This window comes from Triturus cristatus, chromosome 4_2 (genome assembly GCF_964204655.1).
Source record: "Triturus cristatus chromosome 4_2, aTriCri1.1, whole genome shotgun sequence".
Classification (NCBI taxonomy): Eukaryota; Metazoa; Chordata; class Amphibia; order Caudata; family Salamandridae; genus Triturus; species Triturus cristatus.
The window spans coordinates 558,778,404-558,794,277 of NC_140586.1; the positions used below are offsets into that span (position 1 = coordinate 558,778,404).

The 15,874-nt window shown below is 51.0% G+C and overlaps 1 protein-coding gene across 4 annotated transcripts in view; it reads right to left on the reverse strand.

The window, feature by feature from the left end:
* EVI5 (ecotropic viral integration site 5) overlaps nt 1–15,874 on the reverse strand; it is a 1,102,294-nt gene that overhangs the window by 740,597 nt on the left and 345,823 nt on the right. For all 4 annotated transcript variants that reach the window (XM_085602190.1, XM_085602187.1, XM_085602191.1 and 1 more), the window contains one exon: nt 2,059–2,283. In XM_085602190.1, the coding sequence (XP_085458316.1) occupies nt 2,059–2,283 (225 nt within the window). The remainder of the gene's footprint in view (nt 1–2,058; nt 2,284–15,874) is intronic.

Genomic DNA, 15,874 nt, shown 5'->3' on the forward strand with positions numbered 1-15,874 from the left:
CATCTGTCCACCAACTCCTTTGACGCTGCTCCGCAGCACACAAGATCCTCTGTCCCTCAATCTCAGGTGCTTTTCCCCACAAGGCACCAGGCCGCTCAGATGGGGGAGACTTCTCCTGCCCCATCACCCTCAAATGCCTCCTCTCAACACCTGCTCTGTGGTCAATCAAGCCATCAAAGTCTGGGACCTTCTTGACGACCTCTCCTCCTACCTGCTTTTCCTCAAGGAAACCTGGATCAACGCTACAACTGCCCCAGCCACTGCCACTCCCCGAGCCACAAAATTACCAAACATGACGGAGCCAACAAACCCGGAAGCAGCATAGCTACCATGCACCAAAACAACATCAGCTGCATTATCACCTCTGCGACACCAACTGTTGGCTAAAACACCCGACCTTCAAAATTAACATTCCCAACACCACTAGCATAGGCAGCGCCCTCCTCCATCAGCATCTGAAACGACAATGTCGTCTTACCCATAATGCCAGCGACAGAACCTCCTTCAAGTCAGCTCTCAGGATCTCACATCAACACCTCAAAAAACCTAGCCCTTTTTTGCCGCATTTCGAACAAGCAGAACTCCCCAAAAGAGAAAGTCACCACTGTCAAAGAGTTCACATGCTGGCCCATTAGCTCCATTGCCAACACCCCATCTCAGGATGTATTAAACAATTTCTTCAACCACTTACGAAAGAAAACCAAGAAGATCCGCCAACTGGATCCAGCATCTCTTGACCTGCACTACACGCCTACCAGCCCGATGACAGGTTTCCAACTGACCTGCTGGACTGAAATCTCAGCAACGGAAAATACCAAAACCATGCAATCCTTTAAATCTGGAGATCCGTCAAACCCCTGCCTTAACTACATCTTCATGAGATGACTGGATCCCATGTGCTCAGTGCTCACTTCAATACTCAACCTCTCATTTGCCACTGTCACCTTCCAGACACTTGGAAGCATGCCACCATACTACCCCTTCTCAAGATATCTTTAGCCAACCCCATGGACATGTCTAACTACAGGCTAATTTCTCTTGTAACCTATTTTGCCAAAGTCCTGAAAAAACTGGTCAACTCTCACCTCATCCGCTACCTCAAGATCAAACTCCTCCTAGACCTTCAGCAGGTAAGCTCTGCTCTAGAGGCCTATAAGTTCTTTTTAACTTAAATTCCGAGATCATGTGGTGTGTTCCCATTGTGCCCACTTTTTATGAATCACAAATTTAAGGAGAGGAGCAAGCTGGGACTATCAAAGGCAGATGTGGAGGAAGGCACTTTGCACATCTTAATGAATAACAAAAGAAGATGCCAAATTACACACTGGATTGTTTAAGCTGCCAGTAAAGCCCACAACTTTTCAGCTATTTTCTTAGGGAAATGGTACACCGATTGACACAACCTTTTTACATAATTTTCTTCACAGATGAAAAAGGAACCCCACCTAAACACACTTGATAAAGGTTTTACAAAATTTACTGAAATATTTTGCAAATGCCATTTTAAAAACTGCCTATACGATATATAGCTTTTTAGAGGCGAGAATCCACTTTCCTTGGCTATAATAGAGCCCATGCACCCTTACTAAGGCGCTGCTCCTACTAAAATCTGTATAGTAAACACATGTTGGCACCACAGCCCAAGCAACAATTGCCAATCTTGTTGCAATTTTAAATGATCAACCTTGCACAATTGCTTACTTTATTATGACAAATTTCATGCAGATTCTTCACATGGGTACAGTGTTATTAGTGATCAAAATGTGCTTGTACTGAGAACAGGCATCTCAAAAATAACAGTATAATTCCTGTAGTATATATGTATCTACATTTGACAACGTTCTCAAACACATTCACTTCAGATATATGCTTTACAGCATACACAGCAATGATAAAAGTATTTCCTACATGCTTAGAAAATCAGATAGTTTTTCAGAACTTCACGCAATAATGACATGTACATTGAAAGAAACTGCTATTTGTCAAATGCAGAGCTACACAGTAAACATTGTACTTCTCTCACAAACGTCATGAACAGAATAATATATGTTGACTTACTTTCATAACATTAAATAAAACTTCTTGTCCAAGGCTGTCTTTTTCTTTGAAAAAATCATGCTCTGGATATGTTCTTGCAATGTCCCTTCTGATGAGTTTTTCACACGGTGAAGTCATTTTCAAAAGTTCAGAATACTGTTCCTTTATGGGCATATTTTGAGCATTGCATAGAAGCTGCCAAACTATTGCTCTGAAGTGATGTGGGATTCCTTTCCTGACAAGTTCCTTAAGCGCAAGGAAAAACAACTTTTAATTTAATGCAAAACTGCACAAGATTAAACAAAATACATTGGCCAACATAACATAGCTCATCATGAAAAGAAACACTGTTGAGCAAAATCAACATATTTTAAAGGGGTCTAAGCGACTGCTACAATTTCTATTCTTTTTCCAGGTACTTTGCACTGTAAACTATAATTTTTAGTTACCAACATCTCAACCAGTTTTCCTGAAAACACGTATTAATAATGCGGCTGCCTAAATTTGTATTTAAAAACTGTTTTATAGAAGTCTTACTATTAACTAAAAAGGAGAAGTTGTGTTTATGTGGCAATGGTTTGTACACATCATGTTATGTTCAAAGGTTATTATAATATTCTTTAACTGCCATGTTGAACCCCCAAATATAGATCTAGGGTTATGGCCCATTCACATCATCACAGTTCCATCTTATTGAGTTTTGCTATATCGACATTTATGTTTTAGAAAATGTTTGCTCTTCTCCTGACGGCTTATCCGCTAGTGCCTTATTAATGCCAAAGAGAGCCTATCACCAGGAGAATGCTGAAATGAGTACTTTTAGGGCTGTGAGCAGGGACTAAAAGCTCCATCTCTGAATGCTAATAGAGAACACAAGCCAGTTGCCTTTACAAGCACACAAGGGCACAAACTTTTTCAATCAGTACACTTTCATTTGTCTCCACTGTGACTGACTTTCCTGCGTCACTGGAAAGAGATCACTTAGACAGCAAGCGAGGCTGCCAGTGTGCACTCGACTCCCTAGCTCTCCTCACTCGCCGATCCCAGTGGTCAATTGCCTTTTCATGAATGCATGCACGCATGGTCACCTTTAAATGAATTAGACTAGGCAAGGAACCCAGCTATAAGTGCTCTCATGTGGTCCACCATAACGTTTACTTTGGTGGCTTCCTCTTTGGAGGGAATGAAACAAAAAATAATTCCATGAAGCATGTAAACCTGGAAAGGGAGGGGGAGAAGAAGCCTTCAAAGTGTCCCAGGAGTGCACTGGCCTCCCTACATACAACTTAGCAGAGTAAAATAAACCTATTAAAACTGACTACAAGCTACACCATGCCTCTTATCGGCCGATTTCCCTTCTGAATGTGGAGGCGAAGATTCTGGCCAAGGCCCTGGCCAACCGGCTCCTACCTTATATTCCTACCCTGGTCCACCCGGACCAAGCCGGGTTTATGCCACATAGGGCAACGAGTCACAACATCCGGCGTGCACATGTGGCGATAGCTGCGGTCCAGCGGCGTGAGGCTCGGGCGGCTCTCCTTTTAGCCGACATAGATAGAGCTTTTGACTCTCTTAGTTGGCGCTATCTCTTTGCCTTGCTGCAACGGTTAAATCTGGGGCCGCGCTTCTTATCCTATTTAACACTTTTGTATACCGATATTACAGCCTCGGTCCGGGTGGCAGGGGCGACCTTGGCGCGGTTCCCGGTGAACCGGGGGACGCGACAGGGCTGCCCCCTGTCGCCATACCTATTTGCCTTAGTCATGGAGCCGCTGGCCGCTTGGGTCCGTATGGATGCGCAATACACTGGGTTTGAGTGGGAACATGGACTCTCGGATGGCGTTGCCCTATATGCCGACGACGTGTTGTTCTTCCTGTCGGATCTCGGTAGAACCGGACTGCGGCTGCTCCGCATGATGCAGGTCTTTGGGGAGACGTCCGGGCTATAAATGAACCCGAGGAAATCCACCCTGTGGGTGCTGGGCAGTCAAGACATACAGGGTGAGTGGACGGCGTCTCTGCGGATTGCGGCCGGAGGGATGCTATATCTGGGGGTCTTTCTGACTGACGTACCGACGATCGCCTGGGAGCGCAATGTGGTGCCGGTATGGGAGAAAGTATGTCGGGATGTTAAGCTCTGGGCGCGTATGCCTCTCACTATTTGTGGCCGCTCTGCCATCTTTAAGATGGTGGCGCTGCCTCGACTTCTCTACCAGCTCCAAAACCACCCCTATGAGATTCCTCTCAGTTGGTTTCGGAAGGTCAATGCGGTGCTGAGTCACTTTTTGTGGAAGGGGGTTTGGCCAGGGTGTCGCTGAAGGTTTGCTTTTTGTCCGTGTACGATGGGGGACTGGCTACCTCCGATATCTTATCCTATTATTACGCCTCCCATTTATTGGTCCTCAATGAATGGTGGTATGGAGATAGGAGGGACCCGGCGTATGCGGTGGAGAGGCGCCTCATGGACCCACATACAATACATACCCTACTCTATGCGACTGCGTTGCGGGAGGCACTGCCACCAGTCACCCAAGTGGTGTTTCGGGTGTGGAGCCGGGCTCTACGCCATATTGGCTGGTGGGGTAGGCTTACCCGGGAGACCCCGTTGTGGCATAACGGGCTGCTCCCTACGTTGGCGACCCTCTCTGGTTTTAGGGACTGGGACAGGATTGGTATCTCTACGTTGGGATCGGTGGTTCAGGGCTGTGTGATGAAATCCTTTGAGGTCTTACAGCGCGAGTATCAAATGCCACGGACGCAGTTCTTTAGATACCTCCAACTGCGCCACGCCCTCGCCCCTAGACTGGAGGGTCTTCAATCCATCCCTGAATGCAGTCCCCTTGAGGCTCAGGTGTTTATGGGGGATCTCCAGGAGAAGAAAGTTTCTAAAATATATCGGTCCTTGGTGATTCATAGTGCCCCGTCCCTGAAGGGTCTGCGTGAACGGTGGGAGACGGATGTCGGGCCATTGGACGAGACGGATTGGAGGGAGGCGCTGGCCTCCCCCCGTGAGGCTAGTATAGCGATCCGCCTGCGTCTCATCCAATTTCGGTATTTGCACAGGACATATTACACACGACAGCGGCTGTGGCGGGCGGGTCTTATTGCCTCCCCGGACTGCCTTAGGTGTGGGCGAGAGGTGGGGTCTTTAGTGCACACGGTCTGGCACTGCCCTGCAGTGTATCGGTTTTGGGGGAGAGTGTTAGGGTGCTTATCAGAAGTGTTGGGCTGGGATCTCCCTGTAGACCCCAGATTGGCGTTGCTCCATGTTATGGCAGATATTGGGGGTAATATTTATAAGCGCCACTTGCTGCTTCTGGGACTAACGACAGCCAAGCGGGATCTAGCTCGTCCGTGGAAGGCCCCGGTGGCTCCCTCTCTCAATGTTTGGAAACAAGGTTTGGATTTCAATATGGGTCTGGAGTTACCGATCTTTAGGGCGCGTGGGTGTCCTCGGAAACACTTCGAGATCTGGAAGCGGTGGGCTGATTATAGGGGCATCTTCCTTTCACCGGTCCCTATGGATGGAGATTTGGGGCCTCCTTGAATGCCAAGCGTGGCACTGAGTACTAATTGTATAGAGATGGTTCTGGTGGTGTCTGGCTGTGGTGCGGTCCAGGGGAGGGGGTTGGGCAGGGAAGGGGGGGGGGGGGAATTTCTTGATCAATGATGTATGAATAGCTCTCCATTGTTCCTCTATATGACTAAATGTCAAGAGCTGTTGCTATTCACTATGTGGCAGTTCCCCTGGTTTGTCAGGGGCCTGCAGCCCTTGCCTTCTTGATTAATAAAGTGTTGTTAAAAAAAAAAACTGACTACAAGCAAAACATGTGAGTCTTACGGCTGCCCTGGCACAAAAAGAACAAGCAGTGCTGCTGCAGGCCTACTGGAATTGAAATTAAAGCTGTATATAATTTATTAACCAGTGGAATAGTTAAGACCTACATCTTATCAAACATGAAGGTGTCGGAGGACACCAAAAATTAAAAAACATGTATTTGAAGGTTTCTGTGGCCAGTAGAAGGACACTATCCACAAGAGTGACCTGGGAGCCAACCAATGGTAGGTAAAGGAAAATGATAGGCCGGCACTATGCCCCTTCTAGGCATTTTTTTTTTTTTAATTAACAATACATTTTGCTGTAGGCAAATTCTAAAAAGGGTCAAAATAAATAAGAAAGAACAATCCTGCCTATGCTTACCAAACCCCGCATTATAAATGGCATAATGAGGATTGCTGCAATTAAGGGCTTGATCATCCACAGAGCTTACTAGTCATCACAGATGATTGGTAAACTCAATTTTCCCTAATGTCAGGATGAAAAGAAGCAAGTACAGAAGAAAACACAGCAGAGGCTATTCAGGAAAAAAAAACTTTTTAGGAAGTGAAATAAAAAACAAATATGAGGTCAAGCGAAGTATGACATAGAACGATATTAGAGAAATAGTCACATCTGGGAATTCAGTGGTAAAATTCCTGAAGAATACATTCCAGTAGGGTCTGCTTAGAAGTGATATACCAGGAACTCATTTAATCAAGTCCCAGAACAGACAGAGGGTTATACAGAATGGAACAGAGTTGGTTAAATGTTGGGAGCTTTTTTTTGCAACATCAGTGGCAGGAAATAACTACTTATTTTAACCAAGTTGCGATTTACGTGGGGCACAGAACTTATTTTTTTCCCAAGAAAGTCGAAGTACGGTCAACGCAAATTTAATGTGTTCTAGTACAGAGATGTGCCATAGACTGTGGTAAAATGCTTTTACAGAGAAGCAGTTGAGCCCCTTCTCAATACAGTCATCACCTGTTTTGCACAATATGCTTCCCTGATAGACTTAAAACCAAAACAATTCCTCCCTTTCTGTAACAAAGCGGTACTGGTTTTCAACTACCTAGTGGCACACCGACTTACATCTATTAGTCTGAATTACTGAGAAAGCAACTGACCTTCAAAAATAACTTCAATCACTAACATTCACTGACAACATGATTAGTAACCCCTCTTTACATTATGCTGTGGCTATGAGATGGTACCTATCCAAGTGGTTCAAAAGGTTATTATTTTCACTGATTTAATAAGAATCTGGATTATATAGTGGTTTGGTTAAGATTTATGGTGATCAATAGCTTTTTTTTGGATTCAAGGGATTCAAGTTTGTGAACAGCAAGTCACATCTGCTGTCAGCTGCAAGCACTTAAGCATCGTTATTCTTCTTGGTGGATGAGCCTATTTTTCTCCTGGTATTGCTCGACCTCTCAGTAGCCCTGATGTTGATCATAATGCCTTTTTTAACATTTGTGTAACACAAAAGTAATTAATGGACATTATTCAAGAATCAAGAATCAAAAAAAGCTTTATTCGATTTTCAGAGCAAAATCATAAAAGCAAACATTAAAAAAGTGTAATAGACGTTAAATACAGTTAATTAAATACAGTTAAAACAGTCACCTAAATTAGAAGTATAGTTGATATGTCAGTCATATACAAATCGTAAAAATTCATTTAAAAAGAAGCTAGTGTTCCCCAATAAACAGCAAGATCTAAAGTATAGGGTTGGTACTCATAGTGATTACATTGAGTTCCGAAACCTGATAACCAGTTTTAGGAAGCTAGATACAGCAAAGATAACAGATTAATTTTCTAGCTGTAATAACCTAGTTAAAGCTGATCTACACATACGAATACCCCAGGCCTTTAAAATTGGTTTCAGAAAAGCCCCCCTTGGAATCTGATAACATTTACAAAATAGAACACAATGGATATTTGATTGAGCAGAGATGTCATCACATGGGCATACTAAAATTTCGTTTGACCAATTATTACAATCTGGGAAGGTGGTCAAGCGAAAAAAAGTGCCTAATCTAAAACGGGTCAATAACATTCGGGCATAGCAGCTTGACTGAATCGAAAGGTACCCTTGGAGCCCTTCATGAACAGTGATTTGCTGATATCCAATGACTGCGGTTTTAGTTTTCTAAAGATTCCACCTAATATTAATTAGATGGTTGAGGGCCAGCTCTCTTAGCGACTTTCCATACTTGATGGCCTCACAAAAAACTCTGGGTGTCCGAGCTCAGTTAGCAAGTTCTTTACATAAGTGAGCCATTTGATATTACTTATTCCATCAAGTTTAAGACCGTCAATGATTAAATTTCTGTTTAATGAAGTCTCAGGGGTAACCCATATTTTGTGCCACAATAATATAGGCGCTATTTTTATGATATCAGAAATGTATAATAGGCCCAGCTCAATATGTACAATGTAGGTAGCTGATGATTTGGGGACCGCTAATAAATAGCGAAGGAACTGATTTTCAGTTTTTTGTATCAGTTGTGGGTTTTCAATACCCCAAAGGCCAGACCCATAAGTAGCAGTGGAGATCCATTTTGCATTATAAATTAAAATCAGTTCCTTCACAGGTCTACCACCTAATTTGGCCGCAAAATTTTTCAGGACGCCTATTGCCCTGGTGAAAGCTAAATGTCTGGCATTTAATGCTGTATGCCAGTTACCCTTCCTATCAAAATGTATTCCGAAGTAGGAGAATCGATCCGTGGTCTCGATCCTCCTGCCATCAAGGAAGATTGGACAGGGTGCTTTCTTTGTCCCGGGACCACATGCCATGGTGTATGTTTTTGTAGTATTGACTTTTAGCCCTGTCTCTCATGTAGTTAGCAAATTTCAGGACGGCCCTAAGTAAGCCAATCCTAGTTCGGGACATAATAGCGGCATCATCAGCATAAAGGAGTAGTGGCGCTGATGTTCCCAGGATAGTTGGGTAATCGTACTGTGACTCCCTTAGGTGTTGACCGATGGAATTTATATATAGGGTGAAGAGAAGGGGTGCTAAAATGCACCCCTGTCGCACCCCTCTCTTAATGGGAAACTTGTCCGAGCACTCGCCCTTATTGCCATAACGTACCCTGGCACCCGCATCCCTATACAGTGCTTTTATGAACTGGAGGATATTAAAATCTATACCCATTTCAGATAGTGTGGACCATAGTTTCTCGTGGTCCACACAATCGAAAGCGGAACTCAGGTCCACAAAGGTAACAAAAAGGTTTCCCTTTTTTGCCTGAGTATACTTAGATAAAACTAAAGCCAAATTTAATCCCTGCTCTATGGTACCTTTACCCGATCTAAATCCATACTGTAAGTTTGAGACTGCGTTATTCTCTTCTGCCCAGAGTTGTATCCTGTTTAAAATTATCCGACCAGCTACCTTCATTAATGCATCTAATAGTGATATTGGCCGGTAACAGGTGGGGTCATTTCTGTCTCCTCTTTTAAAAATTGGAACAACTATAGCTTCAGACCAGGACGAAGGGGCGTGGTTTGGACGCCGATCGGGATGGCGGCGTGAGCCTGCAGCTCCGTGCCTGATCCCCGATAATTCTCCTGTTAACCGGCCAAAACGCGCCGCTGGTGGCGCGAGCGTGTTGCGCTGGGTGCCGGGACCGAAGCGGACGGCGAGAACGAGACGGCGGGAGCCCGGGCGAGGGGCTGGAGCCGGATCGCGGAGCGGGACGTGTGGCGATCAAAGAGCAAGATGGCGGCGGCCCCGAGCGGCGGAGCCTAACTGGTGCCGGACGGAGGCTCGCGACTGCGGGGGAGGCTCGCCGCTGGCGGGACTGGGCGGAACCGGTCACCCACTGTCCGCGATCCCGGGGACCCGGCGTTGGTGCGAGGGGCTTTCCGCCGCGGCGGCGGCGGGGGATTCTGCCGCCCCTCCCCCATAGCGGAACGCAGCGGCCTAGTGAGGGGAGTCCGGCTCTTGGAGGGAGGCGCGGTGCGAGACGCCACACACAAAGGCGAACGACGGAGACGGTGAGGGGAGCGGTGGATCCGGAATCAGGGGCTGAGTCGCTGCCCTCGTCGCCGGCCCCGCTGGGGCACGGCTGCCTGCGGAAGGACGTGGCTGACCGGAGTGGCTGCTGGGCTGCGGAGGAGACAGGCTCGGGCGCGCTGCGGGAGCTGGCGGCGGAGCCAGGTGAGACGCACCCAGTGATTGTGGCCGGACGGTGATGGCGGCCTGAAGGGACAGCAGTACTCGGATTGGGGAGCGCTGAGGACCGGCACGCCAGATGACTGCAGAGTAGCGCCCCCCCCCGGGTGCACGGCTGGCCCAGTGGGGTGGATCGAGCTGGGTCCTCCTCGGCGCTGGAGCGGGGATGAGGTGAGCCTGCACTGTTGCTGACGCTACGAGGGGTAGCGGAAGGCCCTTGCCCTGGGTGGCGTTCGGGGGCACGAGGACGGAGGCACGGGGCTACAAGCGCCTGCAGCGGGCGGCTTTGGCGGAGGGACAACCTGCTGGCCACGAGCAGAGTATCCGGGCTGTCGGGCCGCTGTGCCCTGGGGGAGTGGACCGCACCCCCTCCCCCCCCCCCCGAGGAGAACACCGATCTCGGTGAGCGGGCGCCGGGCTCCGGGTCCTCTTTCCTGGAGTGGACGGAAGTTGGAACCGACTTGTCTTCCAGAGGTGCCATGAACTGGAGCTAGCGCGGGGCGGGATGACCACTAAGGGGGTCGCACCGCAGTTGCCTCCCGGGCACGGCCGGGCGGCGCTGTCGGCCACGGCTGGTGGGGCCCACGATGACCCGGAGGGCTCGGCGCAGGAACGGCGCCTGAACAAACGGCTGGATGGGATCCTGGAGGCGATCACCGCGACCAAGGAGGCCTTGCATCAGGACATAGCGCAGGTTGCCACTGGACTGGGCCTCTTGAGGGCAGATCATGCCAAACTGGCGGACAGAGTAAAGGGCAAAGGGCAATGAGTTGCTGCTCCAGGAGCTCAAACCAGCAGCGGTGACCGCGGAACGCAAACTTGTTGATATCCTGGGCCGTCTGGCGACGCTGGAGAAACGGGCGGAGGACGCCGAAGGTTGCAATCGGAGGAACAACGTGAGGGTAGTGGGCCTGCCGGAAAAAGTTGAAGGGGATGACGCTGTGGCCTACATGGAGAACTGGTTTAAAACGACTGTGGCCCCGGAGGGCCTCTCCCCCTTCTTTTCCCTGGAGCGGGCGCATAGGGTCCCGGCTCGCCCGCCCGCGCACGGCCGCCCTCCCAGACCAATGGTGGTCAGACTCTTGCATTACAGGGACAGAGACCTACTGATACAGAGGGCGCGCTCGGAAGGCCCCTTTCAGGTGGCCAATAGCTCAGTCACGGTGTTCCCAGACTACACGCAGGAGGTCCAGAAGAACAGGGCTTCCTTTTTGGCCGTGAAAAAAGAACTGCGGAATGAGGGCCTGCAATATTCCTTGCTGTTTCCAGCGAAGCTGAGAGTTAGCGGAGAGTTATCGTGGGCGGAACGACTCACTTCTTTCAGGCCCCTGCTGAGGTGTGGACGTGGTTGGAGTCGTATCGCGCTGGCACGGCCCGGGGGGGAAGGAGGAAAGGGAGAGACAGAAACCGGTCCAAGTGCGGAAATCCCAACGCATCCGCAAACGCAACAAACTCCAGAGAGCGGAGCGGGACGGACAGATGGCGGACGACAGACGGGGAGCGCTGGCTGCGACGGCGATCATTACGGGCTCCCAACGGGAGCAGACATCAGTGGGCTCGGACTCTGGTGAGGAGGCCGGGCAGTCCGGCGGAGAGGTATCGGAGGCTGACAGTTCTGGGGGGCCGGCGGTCACCCCACAGACGGCTGATGGATTATTTAACGGGTGACACTGGGAGTGAGGCCACATTCACGACTCCTGGTCTAGCTGGGGGTCCCGGTGCTCAGCGGACTCGCAGGTATGGTGCTGAGACACTCCGGGGGTTATGGGCTCGGGGCGGGGGCTTGGCCTGCCCTGGGTCGGCTCTGAATCACCCTCGCGCTGCCCTTAAGGCTTTCTGTGGAGACGACCACAGAGTAGGGAAGGTTTGGAGGGTTGCAGGTTTGGATGGGGGCTGATAGTGCATTATTGGGTCCTGTTCTGGGGAGAGGGAGGGGGGGAGTTTGTGGGGATGTTTTGGTTGAGGGGTTCTGCTGCGCTGCTGTAGGTGGGCCTGGGACACTGGTGTGCTGGTGGGGTACTGGCTGCAATGGGGACGTTACCTAATTTGAAATGCCTCACGTGGAATGTTCGTGGTCTCCGCACTATGTCTAGACGATACAAGGTACACGCCCACCTGGTGAGGCGCGGCATACAAATTGCATTCCTGCAAGAAACTCACTTAACTAAACAGGAACTCACTCCGCTGCAGAGGAGATGCCGTGGCCAGGTGTTTGGAACTACGTGTTCAGCGTTTGCCAGGGGGGTGTTGGTATGGGTGAGGGCAGGAGTCCCATTCCAGGCCACGAATCAGTTGGTGGACCCGGAGGGTAGATTTGTGGCGGTGGAGGGGAGGCTTTATGGTCAGGACGTAGCCTTATGCAGCATATATGCTCCCAATACGGACCAGGCCCGCTTTTTTGCTAGCCTGACGGGCTCATTGGCGCACTTCTTAGCGGGCCCCATATTGATAGGAGGGGACTTCAACTCGATCACTGATGTGGCACTGGACCGGTCGCATCCGCCATTGGCCGACTCGCCGGTGCGCCGGTTAGCGGCGCACAGGGCGGACTGGCAGGAGAGGTGGGGACTGATAGATGTGTGGAGGGAGCAACATCCGGGAGACCGGGACTATTCCTTTTTCTCCGCGCTGCACGCACTGCATGTCAGGATAGATGCCATTTTGTGCAGCGGGGCCCTGGCTCCCGTGATGGCCCACACGGAGTATCTCACTAGAACTATCTCGGACCATAACCCGTTGCTGTTGACGGTGCAGTGGCAGCGGCCGAGGTCAGCGGTCCCAACATGGCGGCTGCGACCGGATACATTGGAAGATCCGGTGTTTAGTGATGCGGTCCAGCAGGGCGTAGAGCACTACTTTAGGGAGAATGTGGGCTCCACTGCCACGAGGGCGATGGAATGGGATGCAATGAAGGTGGTGACCAGAGGCATTTGTATGGGCAAATTTGCGAATGTACGGTCTACAGTCCTGACGGCTCTGGGGAAGGCGGAGGGGGATATGGAGCAGCGTAGGCCCGAGCGTCCAGATTTACAGGACAGGCTGCTTGAGGCGAAGGAGGTGGTAGCGACTGAAACGGAGCGGCTGCGGTGTTTTGATTACAAGCTGTATCTAGTCAGAGTGCATGCGGAAAGGGACAAGGTAGGAACGCTACTAGCTAGACTAGCTAACCCAGAACCCCGAGGTTGCCCGGTCATGAGCATTCGAACGGAGACGGGGGAGGTGGTTTATTCGCAAGAGGCAGTGCTGCAGCGGTTCAGGTCATACTACACGGACCTCTATGAGAGCCAGCTGGGGGTGGAGGACTCCGCAATAGCTGACTATCTGGCGACTGTTTGTCTCCCGCGCGTGTATGCCGAAACTGCGACGGAACTGGGCGGGCCCGTCACGCTGCAGGAGATCTGGGTGGCCATTAAGCAGATGGCCAGAAACAAAACGCCGGGGGTGGATGGCCTGCCGATCGAATTCTATGCGCAGTTTGTGGATGCCTTGGCGCCCAGGCTCTTGCTGGTCTACGCTGAGGCCATGGAGCTGGGGCGTCTTCCCCAGTCGATGAGGGAGGCATTGGTGGTGCCGCTGTTGAAGCCCGGCAGGGACGCCTCTGATGTGACGTCGTATAGACCTTTGTCTATGCTGACGGTCGATTATAAAATACTGAGTCGCATATTGGCCACTAGATTATTGCCACATATGACCAAGTTGGTTCATGAGGACCAAGCCGGTTTTATCCCCACCAGGAGCACGGCCTTGAACATTCGCCGCCTGGTCCGTGTGATAGACAGCGTTTGGGGGCCTGAGCAGAGGCCAGCAGTGCTCTCCGTGGATATCGAGAAGGCTTTCGATAGCCTCGAATGGGGGTACCACGATGCGGTGCTCGAGAAGTCCGGCCTGGGGGAGGGGTTTGGACGTTGGACGAGGGTCCTTTACTCCTCTGCTACGGCCAGGGTACGGCTGGGAGCAGTCATATCCTCAGCTTACCCGGTGCGCAGGGGGACAAGACAAGGTTGCTCGCTGTCTCCCCTGTTGTTCGCCTTGGCGATGGAACCTTTGGCGGCACAAGCACGGACAGGGGCGGTGTACGGCGGGGTTAGCTGTGGGGAGGAGACGCATCATATTTCGCTGTACGCTGATGACCTCCTGCTGTACCTGGAGGACACCGGTGACGCTCTGGACGGGGCTATGGGGATGCTGTCGCGCTTCGGCAGGCTCTCGGGCCTCAAGGTCAATTGGACCAAAACCTGTGTTTTCCCGCTGCGGGCAGAGGTGCCATTTCCCCTCCCACTCTGGATGTGGTGTGGGAGGCTACGTGCTTCACTTACCTGGGGGTCCGGATATACCACGACATCGTGAACCTGTTGGACGGTAATATAGGGTGTTGTATAAGGGCCCTGAAGGGGTGAATGGCTTTCTGGGCAGCCCTCCCGCTCTCGGTGCTGGGCCGGGTTGCGTTGCTGAAGATGGTGGCTCTGCCCCGACGGCTCTATTATTTCCGCACCCTGCCAATATGGATCCCGCAGAGGACTTTCAAAGAATTGAAGACACAGGTTACTGGCTTCCTGTGGGGGACCGGACGGCGGAGGGTGGCCCTGACTGCTCTGATGCGGCCTAAATTTGAGGGGGGACTGGCGGTCCCTGATTTTGAATTATACTACCTGGCGGCACAGCTACAAGTGCTGACACAGAACGTTGCTAAAGTGTTCAGAGGCCCGGAACAGGGACGGGGGACTGGCATCCAGAGGCATGTTCTCTCCTACATAGTCATGCAACAGAAACTAGACCCGAGAGACTTATCCATTGAAGAGTGAACTCTTCGGTTATGCTGGCAAAGGAGCATGAAGAGAGCGAAAGCGGCGCGACCTTATGCACCGTAGATCCCGTTGGGGATGCTGACGGCGTTGCCGCATGGAGGCGACTGGTCCCCGCTGGCGGAGTGGGAAGAGCTGGGGTTGCAGATGGTGGGGGACCTCTACGTAGACGGGGCGCTGGCCCCCTTCGGGGTTTTGCAGGCGCAGTTTGGCCTCCCGGATGGGAGTTATCTCCTGCATGCAGCGGTGAGTGCGGCGCTACAAAAACATTGGAGGGAAGGGTTGGCGGAACCAACCGCAACCCTGACCTGCCAGTACGTGGTGATGGCGGCGAGAACGATTAAGGCGGTGACCTGCCTCCAGGCTAGACTGCTGCAGGAGGGGCTGGAGCCGCTCGCGGCATTGAAGGAGCGGTGGGAGGAAAGCATAGGCAAACCCATCCCGGACACGATCTGGAGCCACATCCAGCGGAGGACCTGGAAGGGTAGTGGGAATGCCCGCTTTCAGCAGGTGCATTTCTTCATCCTCCATAGGGCATATTTGACCCCGGGAAAGATTAGTCGATACTTTAAGGTGCGGGATGCCGCTTGCCCGAGATGCTTAGCACTGGGAGCCGAACTCGACCACATGCTGTGGGGGTGCCCGAAGCTTGGGACGTACTGGGCTGAGGTGGGGGAGATCTTGAATGCAATAACTGACCGGGAGGTGGAGTTTGACATGGCGTCGTGTTTACTGCTTTGGTTCCCTCACACGGCAAAGACGAAGGTGACGAGCAAATTCGTTGACTTAGGGCTCATGTTGGCCCAGAGAGAAATTACATGGCACTGGAAATCCCGGGAGGGCCCGTCAGTCGGGCGATGGATATCCGAGTTGTTGAAATGGTCTAGATGCGAGAGAGATTAGAAGGCGGCAGGCAACTAAGGCGGATAACGAGAAGGGGTTGGAGTGGGTGAGGGCTTGGGAGATGATCGTACAAGCTCTGCAGGATCTCCGGCTGGAGCGTGCGGAGCGCGAGCGTTAGGAGAG